General features: G+C 35.6%; 1 protein-coding gene and 1 pseudogene across 2 annotated transcripts; both read right to left on the bottom strand.

Annotated features, from left to right (window-relative positions):
* Positions 1–2,078: 2,078 nt before the first annotated feature.
* On the bottom strand, positions 2,079–5,091 carry LOC114399325 (annotated as a pseudogene).
* A 1,310-nt stretch (positions 5,092–6,401) lies between these two features.
* On the bottom strand, positions 6,402–12,850 carry LOC114398159 (proteasome subunit alpha type-3-like). 2 transcript variants are annotated; one of them, XM_028360318.1, is made up of 10 exons: positions 12,641–12,848; positions 12,459–12,498; positions 12,271–12,354; positions 11,446–11,519; positions 10,705–10,791; positions 10,519–10,603; positions 10,342–10,388; positions 9,670–9,735; positions 7,444–7,534; positions 6,402–6,670 (listed from the first exon to the last, which is right to left on the bottom strand). In XM_028360318.1, exons 1-10 carry the CDS (start codon positions 12,742–12,744, stop codon positions 6,599–6,601), a joined length of 750 nt encoding a protein of 249 aa, XP_028216119.1. In that variant the 5' UTR covers positions 12,745–12,848; the 3' UTR covers positions 6,402–6,598. The 2 variants fall into 2 exon arrangements, with proteins under 2 accessions (XP_028216119.1, XP_028216120.1); XM_028360319.1 differs by lacking the exons at positions 6,402–6,670; positions 7,444–7,534 and adding an exon at positions 7,931–7,979 and having other exon boundaries at positions 12,641–12,850.
* Between the last annotated feature and the right edge of the window lie 988 nt (positions 12,851–13,838).

The raw sequence follows: 13,838 nt of genomic DNA, 5'->3' as shown, positions 1-13,838 counted from the left end.
AAGGTCCAACGCCTTAAAATGATCACCTCTTAAAGTAAAAAAGAATCACTTGATAAGAAAGAACTACGTAGGTCTGATTTCCTCATCGCAAATTGAGGAATACGTAGGAGCAAAGGGAAACACCCTTGTCGACCACAAAAAAGGAAAAATATAAAAAGGGTATAAAGGATATAAGGACATAAAAGGGAACGTAAAAATCAAAGTCATGTTTGCACATTCGATTAAAGGCTGCCGTCCCTTGGGACGGACGTGTGGGGTGCTAATACCTTCCCCGTGCGTAAATACAACTCCCGAACCTTTCACTTAAAAGTTCGTAGATCGCGTCTTTTCCGGTTTTTCCGACGTTTTCCTCAAATAAACGTTGGTGGCGACTCCGCGCGTATTCCTTTCGTGGAACACGCATCCCGCGAGTCACGCGTCGCCCTCCCGCCAAAGGGTAGGTTGCGACAAATGCCAAAATTGTCTCTGCTTGTTTTTCTTCTTACGGATCAAGGTGATCCGTACGTTGATCCGTAAGACACTTACGAATCAACTTGATCCGTAAGTGTTTTACGGATCAACGTACGGATCACCTTGATCCGTAAGAGACTTTCGGATCAAGGTGATCCGTACTTGATTCGTAAGACACTTACGGATCAACTTGATCCATAAGTGTCTTACGAATCAACGTACGGATCACCTTGATCCGTAAGAAGAAAAACAATTTATTAATTAGTTTGTTATATATAGAAATCTATTTTTTTAGTTGAGATTCTTGTAATTGAAAACGATTATGCAATCCATGAATTCAAACAGTACATTAACTTCAACATAGTCGAACTAAATTAAATTTCCATCAAATACTACAACTAACTAACTCATGCAAATTTTGCGACAAGGGCAACTCGTCTTCCATTTGCGGTAAAGGTTTACTGAAAACAGCTAAAATTTCTATTGGCCCAATCTTTTTCCAGTAGTTAGACTCAATGAGCACCTTCATCACGTCCTCGTTGGTTTTGAGTTCAATTATTTCAAATTTTATAACTTTTTCTGAATACTCATGGTGACTTGGTTTCCGAAAAAACAATCGCGTTACCATTTGTGTTTCATCAACACCATAAGGCGGAATCCCACGAGGCGCAACTTGTTTGATCAAATCCTTCAGTTCATCCATGGTACATCCGGTGGGAATGTCAAAGTTTTTGGGATTTTTTCCTGTGAACGAGTAACCAACAAACTCATTTTGGCGTGACATGTTCCACCTCCCATTGTAATATAGCAGGGCATCATGAGCAGGGGTCATAGTAGTTTCAAGTAAGTTTAAAATACCATCTGGGGTTCTAGCAATGCTACATAATAACTCAATCGGACCAACAAAAGAAAATTCATGATTACACATTAACATTGTGTTAACATCAGCATCATCTTTCAATTGCATACATTGAAACCGAAATTGATTACCTGCATACGTGAAAGGCTGCCGGTAGTAAATTTCATCCAAAAATTGCTTGTCGGTTAGCTTAAGGGTATTGTGTGCTCTGGTTTTTAACGTTTGAAAATCACACCCGTTAGGTACTCGAATGGGAACTGGAGTGGAAGCTTGGAAGGAAACACCACTGTCGTTGTGAACAATGGATCCATTTGGAAAAATAAAACCTAATGTGGAGTTCACAACTGTCTGACTGCTTGTCTCTCCCAAGAATGCCATAGTTTTTTGTAAGATTTGGGTTGATACTGAAACTTGTGCTTTCTTACAAGGTTAGGTTGTGCCATATATATAGATGAGTTTTAATATTAGTGTTGCATTTTTTAAAGATTGAAAATACGCATGCACATGCTTTCTGTATGTGTTGTCAACTACACGAATGACATGACATGCTTTAGCTTGCATCAGATCTGCATGTGTGTAGTCATGTTGTACAAGGTCCTTTCACACGCTTTATGTTAATGCAGACAACAATTTATCATACACGGTTTTCAATAATGTGTAGTCAAGTCAGACAACGATATATCATACATGTTTTTTTAGAATTAAGTAATAATTTTGTTGTGGACGTAACAAATAAATTACATGTTCAAAATGATCAGGCATTTATAAATTACATGTTCAATCATCATTTATGTCAACATAGTCTCTCTTGAACATCACGAAGCTCTTGTAATGCTGCATTCTGCTAATATATGGATTTGGCCATGACTTCGCCTGCGGATGACAATTGCTAGACCATAACAATGATACAGGCGGTAAGGGACAACGTTCTTTTAAATAAACCTGTTGTGTATGCAAAAAAAATGTTAACTCAATCCTACAAAACTCATTTCATAATCATAAAAAAAAACACTTCATATCTACAATGTACCTCAACAAAATGATTATCATACACATGACCAATACAAATTATACGATGCAATGAAGAATTTGTCAGCGGTTGACTTCTAAGGGGAAAGAATGTCATGTTTTGTTGTTTAGACAAGGATACAATGATTACGTTATACCTTGATGCAATGACATGTCCCATGTTCATTATATCCATCCACTTATCCGTTGTCACCTGAATAAAACAAATATACACGTCAAACTTAATTTCAAACTAAAGTCTTAAAAATCAAATTCATAAATTACATACCTTGGTTAACCCATCAACAAGTAGTGACATCCTTAATTCCTCAAATCTCTCCGTGCCACCAAAGAGCTTGATATAGTCTTCTGAGAAATTGGCAAGTTCTTTAAGCAGATGGTTGCGGACCACCGACCAAGAGTCTTGACCCATACCTAATAAACCGGCAACCGACCGATATCCACAGTTACCATCACCTTTGACATCAACAATCTTATCAATGAAGTCGTGCATAAATGGCTGAAACTGGTCCAACATGGGCATCATCGTTCTTCGATTCGGTTGCTCAGAGGATGATGCAGTACGTCTCACCGATGAATTGTTATTTTGTTGTGATTCAAAGGCATCTACATACTCCCAGTAAGATGGATCGCGCTTTGTTGACCTTGGGTTCCTACTCGTAGTTTTCTTCGGTGCCCCCTTTGTGTTAACCTTTGTTGGAGGAGGACACATCGAATTCTTATCAGGGTGTGCAATTTCCCAAAGTTTACTTCTTAGAGTAAACTTGCCACAAACATCAAGTTCTTCGAATTTTTGGTATATTGTTTCCATTACGTCCTTGATGCCCACCTCAGGCTCGGATAACCCTTGGTCTGAAAAACTGAGTCTCCTCCAGAACATATGAATTGAATCAAGTGGGATGCAACCACCAACATATTTGGATAGCTCACAAGCACAAGGAAGACCAAGCGTTGTTCTCACCACGCAACCACAACTTGAGGGATTCTTGCCAGCATAGTGAACACGCTCTAATTCGGCAACAATCTGATTTAAAGCATACCTTGAAACCATTCCAAGTAGCCTCATGTATAAGGTTTTTTGGAACACATGTCCAACGACATGTGTACTTGTTTCAAATGATGCTTTAATCTGTGTGTGCTACAACGTAATCATGTTGTTCACGACATCCCACACACTGCATAAGTCTCCAATGCTATTTTGTAACAGTCTTTTTAAAGACGAGTGAGCAGATTCAACCCTACATTTCAAATACACAAATAAAAATAAACATATACAATAATACAATTCCATAAATTTTTCAACGTTAATAGAAATAGTTGAACAGTTTCATACCTGCTTGTTGTTGTGTTTCCTAAGTGCATCACCTTATTAGTCCAGGCGGAAACAAATTTTTCCTTGTGTGGTATTATCCATGTTTCCTTGACATAGTCATCAAATATTGGCCAAAGTGCGCAAGCAACTTCGAACTTCTTCAGGCATTCATCAAACTGTTGTTCTGAAGGACAATCAGTCAAAGATCCCCAGCAATCCATGACATAATCCCAAGCATTTTTTTGCGCAATTAGTGATTTACATTTAGCCTTCACATTCTTGTTTATGTGAAAGATGCACAACAAATTTGTGCATTCAGGGAATACATCTTTCACTGCATTCATCAATGTTTGGTCTCTGTCAGTGACAATAACTCCAGGGAGGGCATCACGCTTTAAAAGAAGGCCTCAAAAGCGTTGTAAAGCCCATACCAAATTATTAACGCGTTCACCCTCCACATATGCAAAACCGGCAGAGAATGTCATCCCAGTCGGTGTCATCCCAACAAAATCGAGCAATGGGAGTCTATACCGGTTTGTTTTGTTGGTGTTGTCTATCAAAAACACTAAATTGCATGCGTTGACTAACTTCACTGAATCAGGGTGACACCAAAAGATATCACGAACCACGTCTTCATCCTTTATTCTGTGCCAATAAATATATTGATCACGTTCAAAAAGCTTCATCAGATGTTGCATTTCAAGATCGCTTCCTCTTATGGAAGAACGGAATGCACTTCTTGCATTGTATATCTGTTTAATAGTCGTACAGCTATTGGCATTGTGTTCCTTCAGAGTTAGAAGAATGTTTCTTGGCTTCACCATGGACTTCGTCATATCAGCAATAAGTGTTTTTTCAGCTTTAGTCAATCACCCCACATATGGATGTCCAACTAATGACTTGGTCAATTCATGATTATCCACTCCACAAATCAACTTCACCATCCAGCCTTCTCCTCCAGCCACTGGCTTGCAACGAAGCTTGAAGGGACACCCACATTTTCTAGTCCCAGTGTCTCTTCTAATAAATTCTTTTTTCCTACACTTATACTCGCCACTCCTTTCACAGCCAATTAACACAAACGTACTCCTTCCTCTACTACCTGTGTTTGTGTCTGACCTTAAAATCACCGCCACAAATCCGTTTTCATGAGCCACGGATCGAGCCCACCGCAAAACATCCTCTCGGCACTCAAACACCTACAAAATCCACATAATTTAAGTTTTCTACTAGTATTCATTTTATTAAATATGTGACAAACACTAACATTATAACCTGAGAAGTCTTGAACGCATCCGAACAATCAACATGTGGTTCATTCGCACCACATGATTCTGCATTTTCATAATCCATATCCGCTCGTTCAGACATTATTTCATACATCCACTCATCTTCATCCATCTAACCAAATCAAACAAAAAATGGTCATACAAAAAAATTAGTAATTTAAAAGAAAAAAGGAAAATAAATGAAAAAACAGATGCAAAAATGCAAAAACAGATGCAAAAACAGCAAATACCAAAAATAATACACTTACGGATCAAGTTGATCCGGAACTTACGGATCAACTTGATCCGGAAAGATGTTACGGATCAAATCCGTATCTTACGGATCAACTTGATCTGTAACATCCTTCCGGATCAAGTTGATCCGTAAGCTTTTTACAGATCAACTTGATCCGGAAGTCATCCGTACGTCCGCGACGAACAAACACCATCTGCGTACCTCGTTTGCTGCCACCGACCACCGCAAAGCTTGACGCCGGAAACTTCACCTTCACCGCTGCACTCAACGTTGCTACCCCCATGAACCAGAGGCAATGCCGCAGGAAAAAGTGAAAACGAGAAGCAAAGCTTTTTGAAAATGGAGGTAAGAAGCTTTTCCGGAAAAAAAATGGCATTTTTAAGGAAGAAATGTGATAGGGGCAATTTTGACATTTCAAAAGTTTGCTGGGTGCACCTAGCAACACTCCCAAGATTGTGTATCATGTTCATACTAATATGATGGATGGACAATCTCTGGCCCATTATAGTCATCTCTAAACCAATTTTAAATATTAATTTAGCCTCTGAAATGTTAGGGGCGGCTGCAAAACACAATCCCCTCTTTCATTCGAGCGATTCGTCAAAGGCATAATGTTGGCCTTTTGTTCTGGTGGAAACCAAAATTGGAGGAAATAAAGCTGAGAAGATTTCCTAAACTTATATCTCTTCATCAACGAAGATTTATTAGAAGCCAAAATATTCAGGACTGCATTTGTGTCACCTTGGAGGCCACTAATTTGCTTAATAAAATGGTGTTTAGTGGCAACATTGTTTTGAAGTGAATATCCGCAAATCAAATGATACTTTGAACTGAGATTTTTTGCTGAAAAACTCTCATTTATAGTTAATGTGCACCAGGGAGATCCCCTCCCTCTACACCGAGGAAGCTCTTAGCCACCACTGCCCCAAGACACTTGTTAAAATATGCCAAAAAAACGTAAGATTTAATTCATAACTCATTAAATTCCTCAGGCGTATTAAACTTTTCAGACCTCAACAAAAAATGCCAAGGAAATTTTTAACCGACTATTATCAAAGTAAATTTCACATGAACCCTCCTTTTGATTTATTAATGAGACCCATATAAATTTATGTAATAATGTTGAAAGTGTTCCCGACATTGCTAAAAACAATTCGCTTAACAAATGACGTGTTGAATAAAGGAAATTCAATGCTGTGCACATAAGCACAAGGATTTGACAGAGAATTCAACACAAATCAATAAAGGTCAGCTTCTATAGAACTTCAAAACAATTGTCCAAGAAACAGGAAATCAATAAGGGCATTAAATCATCAAGAAGAATACAATATCCAACTATCGAAGCCTTGTGTTTCCTATAGATGTTTCAAATGCTCAATTACAAAGTTATGAAATACAACTTTGAAATAAACATTTCTAGTCCATTAATCTGCATCCATTTCTTCAAGAGCTGCTTTGGCCGCTGCCTTTGCTAATTCAAGAAGCTCATCTGGTACCTGTAAAAGAATTAATTCAGCAGCATATAGATTAACAACAAGCTTCAAAAGCTAACAAAAAACTATATTTCCAGACAAACCATTGCTAGAAGAAGAAACATTCTAACTCAAAACATCCTCTTTTGGGAGGATGGCTGAGACTAGACTTTAATGCATAATTTCCTATTAAAAGAAGCCAGAGGAACTTGTTAAACTGAATTTAGGTCATCTCATGAGATGAATGCCATGCCAAGAGAGACAGGAAACAATTAGACACAATATCTGGACACCACAGCCATACTAAACTAAAGAGGCTTCATACTACACATCTAATCTTTTTACCCAAAAATAATGAAACACCTAATATAACAAAATTGGCCCTATTTGTAAAATGGAATATCATGGAATTACTGAGAGCACAAAGTAGCACAGGAAGTCTTTTCACTACACACTGAATTTGTATTAGGTTCATCAAATGGTCTTTTAGATCAGACCCAAATTAAATTCCAGCACAAGCCAACAACTTCTTCCAGTGTTCTCCTCCATCCCCAATCCAACTCAACACACCAATATTTCCACTACCAGTAACTTACCCTCCAAAAACAATTTTCTTCACTTTTTTATACTCCCAGCCAGGAAATAGAATTTGGAAAAGAAAATGCTAGATAAGAAAGCAAAAGAAATAAATGATAAAATTACAACTAATCACAAATGAAGCACATTGATCATTGTCATAAGGTAACTGAAACAAATTGTCTACATGTAGAAGTAACCGAAAGTACACCCAGCCTTACCTTCTCATGTTGGCGGTTTGATTCATCACACACCCAGCTCATTTCTAATTCGAAATCTTTGTCCTTGGCCTCGTCATGAACTCCATATATACTGCTTGGCACAAACAAATGCAAAAAATTATTGTGAGAAATGTATTATTTTTATCAAGCAATTGACTTATTTAAGGAGAAGCATGTCTATAAAAGATTCACCCATTTAGAAATTAAAAGCCCCAATATAACGCTACCCATCTAATAAAATATAGCTTGGAAGTTGCAAAACAAATTGAAACTCAATCTCACTACCCACAGCCAATGGGAATTCAATTAATTATAAAAGATAATGAAAATGAGGGATCAACTTACTTCAAGAGTAACTCTTTTCCTTATCCTCATCATTCATTTTCTTCAAATCTAATGCTTGTAAGAAGTAGTTTATCTTAACCATTAGATTTCAAGAAAATCAATTTTAGGATGAAGAGTAACTCTTTTAAAGTTACTATTGGAGTAAGTTGATCCCTCCTCAATGAAAATATATGCCTAAAACTCCATATATACTGCTTGGCACAAACAAATGCAAATTTTTTTTGTAAGAAATGTCTTATTTATATCAAGCAATTGACTTATTTAAGGAGAAGCATGTCTTACAAAAGATTCACCATTTTTGAAATAAAAGCCCCAATATAACGCTACCCATCCAATAAAATATAGCTTGGAAGTTGCAAGACAAATTGAAACTCAATCTCAATACCCACAGCCCAACGGCATTCAAGTAATTATAAAAGATATAATGAAAATATATTCCTAAATGACTGTAATTTGAATTTTGAATTTAGTTTTAGGAATTTTGGTTCTGTTTTAAGATACTGTTTAAATAAAGACAAGTATATGATCTTACCATTTAGATTTAGGAAATTATCAGTCTGATTATAAGATTAGCATAATGTTAGTATTTGAATTTTGTATTGCACTTTTGCTCTATATATAGAGCCCAAGAATAAAATATTAATGAAGCTTCTACACATAACGCATCTCTTGTTCATTTACAAATATATTTACAGCACAAAAAACCAACAAGATAAATTACCCGTAACAGCTTTAGGGAAAAATAATATCATTTTTCTCTTGGTTGGATAACCAATACATTTCTTGTTACTTCATAATTTTAAAGTCTTGATATGGATATGGACAAACAGGCACACTACAATACAAACTCTAAAACATCCTATTCTTTCTCATGCTCAATTCTATAATTTTACCTTGATCCTGTATTGCTATCAGAAGTTCCAAATAAAAATTGTATGAGGCATTTTTACCCCTATAGCCTCAATTTTCTAATGCTTAAAAATTAGACCCCAACACAATTGGTATATAAAGAGGAGTTAAAAAATTAAAAAAGGGTGATGGGTGGTATTGTTAGCTACTGTGTGATCACTTTGGTAGCATAGGAACAGTATTTTATTTAAGGATTAGCATAAGATTGCAGAACAGGTGTTTGGGATCAAAATCAGATCATGGTCCTGGCAAAAGTCTAAAATGGGAGGCTTCTCAGCTTCATTTTATGGTCTGTGGAACCAATTCTATGTATGAAAGCTTTGTAGGAGAAAAGAATAAAATGGTTTATTGTGACAGAGGGGGCATGTGGCAGCATGGATATGAGGCTGTTATGAATGTGAAGAAAAATCATACTGCATGCAGGAGAAGTATAATTATTAGTTCGGAGTTATACATGGCAGTATAGGGAATTCTTTGGGTGGGATTCTGAACATGCTGAAACTCTGGTACTGGATTTGGTCAACACGCAGGATGGTAGGCTGCGCATGCAGCTTCTGTGATTGGTATATTTCAGCTGATACAATGTGGTTGTAGTTAGTGCTGGTTTACTTTTGTATTGTTGTAAAACTTTATTAGTTTTAGTTTAGTTAGTTGGACAGCTTTGATTTGTTGTTTTGCTGGCTGCGGGTTTCAATTGCAGTTGCTGAGATATGTTTTGGTTTAAATGGGATGTAAATTTTTCTCTGCATTAGGGAGGCTGCATTGTTTTGGGTTGAAGGGCATCATACACACAATTGTATACGAGACATGGTACTCCTTGTACCATCAGTAATATATTTTCTTTAGCTGATTAAAAAAACAATTGGTATATAAAGAGACATAACAATACATTCAAAATACAGCATAGGAAAATCTCGATTTAAGAATATTATAAAAACTACAAAAACTATAGCCAATAATCAGGCTACTTACATTTTAGCCACTTCAATAAGCCCTTGTCGACATGTCATATCAGCAAGCTTTAACTTTTCAATCTCTCTGCGAATAAATAACAACATTGCTTAAATATCATATTGAGACGAATCTGATATCTCAAGATTACATTTGAATAAAATTACCCTCCCCAAACCCACAATGAATATGGCCTAAGGAATACATCAACAAAGAGTGCAAGTAAGGTATTTTGCGTTAGAGTCAACAGCTAAATGATTCAGGAGTGAATTCTAATTTACATTAGAGCTTCCTTGCTTTAGTTTTATTCATTCAAACAATTAGAAGCAGATATTAAAATAATGAAAACAAGTGAAAAAATTGAAGTAACACATTATCAGTAGGTTTTCTAATAATTATCCCACAAATAGGATAAACTAAGAGATGTTACTAAGAAGGTCTACTGCTATCTTGCTTAAGCTTCAGCAGCTTGTTGCCATAATTCACAAGCCTAGATCCCACATAACAGCAACTCAAAGTAGTTAGTATTAGATAGCATGGGATATATTTTTTTATAGAAAATAAAATACTATTTAAGAGTAAGTTAAGGATACAATACAAGAGGATAAGATATCACCCCCAACAGACAGTAAAAAAGAATATAGTTATTTGATTTAGTGCACAATTACATTTCTATAAGTGATGTATACTTACGTTTTAGCAGCCTGCCTGCCCTTGCCAATTGCAGCACCGAAATATCTCTAGAACAATTACCAAACGAACATATCATTACAAAAATAGCACATGGAACTTCAAAAAAGGAATAGCAATTGCATGTGTAATTATAAGGAAGTCAGGAAGTTGCTATCAAATAACAAAAAGTATACTCACATAAGAAACACCAGAAGGTTCGACCATGTACAACTGTGGTTCATCCCTGTCATAACCTCCTAGTATGACACCACATCCAAAAGGTCTGCAGCACCATTATAGATCTGTTGTTAATACGAAATATGACAATACAACTTTAAAATGACTACAAGACAAGACATTAGCAGGAATTGGTTCACATATAACCTGAGCCACCAATATAGCGTACAGAGGTGCACATAACTAGCCACACGGTCAGCAAGTTCCTTAACAGGAATTGGTTCGCCATATACACTGAAAAGAAACATAAGCCAGCATAAACATTTTTCTTCTTAAAAGAAGAAAGCAAACATTTAATTAAACCTCAGAGTTAAGAAATCCTTATACTTTGGTCATACTGAATTGAAGGTCACAGGTGATTGGTTTCTGTAGATTCTCATGCTATTATGCTAATCTTAACCCTCTTAGAGATTTACAGTAACTTAAAATGATTTGTCAGGCTACTTTGTTATAAAATCTATTGTTTATCAAATAAAAAAATTGCACATCCTATTTCAATCAGGGCAGGGCAGCAATAGTAAGTAATGCATGAAAGTTGCTAGCTATCACATATTTTTCTTGTGGAAGAGAGCAAAATAGGAACTTATTATAAGTTCGACTTCAAAAGTTAAAACAAGGTCAAGTCAATTATACAGTGTTTCAATTGGTCCATCTAAACTGGCTACTACTTTTTCTCCATGAAGAAATTAAAGCTAAATGAGAAGAACTTAAAATTACATTGACTTCAAAATATAATGACAAGGCTAAATTACTTTACTAGTTGTCAATTAGTCCAAGGAAGTAGCCCATAAAAAAAGATAAGAGTATTCAGTCACACGATTATATAAATAAAAGGGTTGGGAGAGGAGGCATCTTAAGGTGCATATGTTGCAAGAGAATGAAGTAAACCTGTCATAGTTAGTTGCTTCAGACTTGGCCCTAGCAACAATTTGCCTGCCATCAGCTGCTAATCCTGCTACAGCCTAAAATTGGAAGATTAATGCATAAATCAAAATAAGTCCAAAACATCAAATCAACCAGAATGTGATAGTATGGCCAATGTAAAGCTTTAATTTATAAAGTTATAATACACTTGCTGCTTTAGTACATGGCACCTGACGCACAACAATTTCTACTTAACTGAATTTTATCAATAACATCATGAGTTTCATGACTTTTCTAATATTCACCTCCAATTAACAAATAAGAAAAACATCCTGGAATCACTGTTTAACATTTGGTCAATCATGCACAGTCATGGGTGTTAATCTAAGATTCATTATGACTACCAAATAGAATCTAACAGGGCATGAAATAAACACATCAGAATGCCAATAAACAAAGGAAAAAAACTACTTCCAATTAGTGCTACTGATCTATACACACACAGGGTGCTCGTACTTCACTTTCTTTCACTCTTAACCTACATCTCACTCAAACCAAAGTTTTAAATTGCGGTCATAATCACAATTGCGGTTTTGTTGCAATAATTGATATGTGTAAAATTGTAGACATGCAGCTGATACAGCCGTGGAAGACCACAAAAATCCCTGACGTCGCAGCCGCAATTGCATCCCGGACAATTTTTATAAACCTCAACTCACAATCACTTCATCACTAGCATTTCATGGTGAAGCTTGTTAACAAATGCCAGTAAAACCACGTCTCTTTTATGCAAATCTCTTTCGGATATTTACAAAATCAAAACAAGATAAGGGGTTAATGGCAACGTACCATCCCAGAGTGACGATGAACGGAGTGTATTCTTCTATTGGAACCCGGAAGCATCATTTTCGACGGAATAAGCTTCTCAACGCCCTAAAGCCCAAAAACCCAACTCATAAAATTATTCAATTTTTTAAATAAAAAAATAAACACTAAAAGAAACCCTAATGCACCAGAAAATTTCAGAAAAAACCTACCAACACAACCCCATCTTTGCACTTGATCCCAATAACAGTCCTACAACAAAGTTTCAAATCTAGGATCACTACCAAATACAAAAAAAAATACAAAATCACAAAAAAAAATCATAATTATTCAATAAACTATTTCCGTTTCAATTTCAAAACCACGAATTAAAAAAAAAAAAAAAAGTACCAACCCGCTGTTATCGACGGCTTTGGCAGCATACTCGATCTGGAAAACACGGCCATCGGGGGAGAAAGTGGTGACGGAGAGATCGTAACCTGTTCCGATGCTGCTCATCTTTTTCGGATGCTGGTTTTACTTTCGCTGGATTTTCTTCTTTCTTCTTTGAGTTTGGCTGTGCTCAACCACAGAGGAATGTGAAGAGTATTAAGGGGGTCTTGGTTGCTCAAGAGTTTAACTGCGTGCGTGACTTGAAAAGTTGGTAAATTGCACAGATAGCTAGTTATTTTTGCAATATTACAAGTTAGTCCCCCCTGGCCCTGGCCCTGGCCCTGGCCCAAAGTAGGGCTTCTCAGTTCTCACTTGCTGTTCTGACGTTCTCATTTTTTATTTTTGCTACGAGAAGATCCTAATTCACTAGATTTATAATCAAGCCAACTTCGTTAATAAAGTCAATCGGAAATTGGAAATACCTATATATATAATATTGAATAATAAACTAATAGCCCTATAAAAAAAACAATAATAGACTAATAGTATATTGATAAAAACAATTATAGTTAATTTTAATAAAGGTTAATATTATAAATATATTTTATATTATTTAAATGTATTTTTTGGTATACAATATTTATTGAAAAAAAATGTTTTTAGTTTCTGTATTTTGTAAGGTTTTAGTTCCTGTATTTTATCATCAAATATTATGGTTCCTAAATTTTTAAAATTAGTGTTTCTAGTTTTTCAAGGGATGAGTCATGTAAGAAACAATGTTTACAATAAAATACATATTATAAACACTTATTTTTTAAAGTTCAAAGACCAAAATGTTCGATGCGATGACTAAAATTAAAATTTTTACAAAATATAGATACTAAAATTAATAAAAATATATATTATAAGCTGCCCATATATCATAAGCAATATATAACTAGATTAAATATGTTTTTTAAGTCCCTACAAACATGATTTTGTCTAGTTTTAGTCTATGTAAAAAATTTAGCTGTTTTTAGATTTCTAATATTTTCTCACCAATTTTTTTAGTTCTTACCATTAACTCTAGTTAGTTTAGTGTTAAAATGACTAACAAAACTATCAATAAGTCATTTAGCTAAGAGAAAATAGATCGATCTCCTTAAATAAGGTTTTGTGGGTCGAGTGTAACACCCCAAATTTTGAGTACTAGGAATACACTATAAAGAGAAATATTATTA

This window comes from Glycine soja, chromosome 19 (assembly GCF_004193775.1).
Source record: "Glycine soja cultivar W05 chromosome 19, ASM419377v2, whole genome shotgun sequence".
NCBI classification, from domain to species: Eukaryota; Viridiplantae; Streptophyta; class Magnoliopsida; order Fabales; family Fabaceae; genus Glycine; species Glycine soja.
Note: the sequence above shows the minus strand (reverse complement) of the source record. Positions and strands in the feature narration are given on the sequence as shown.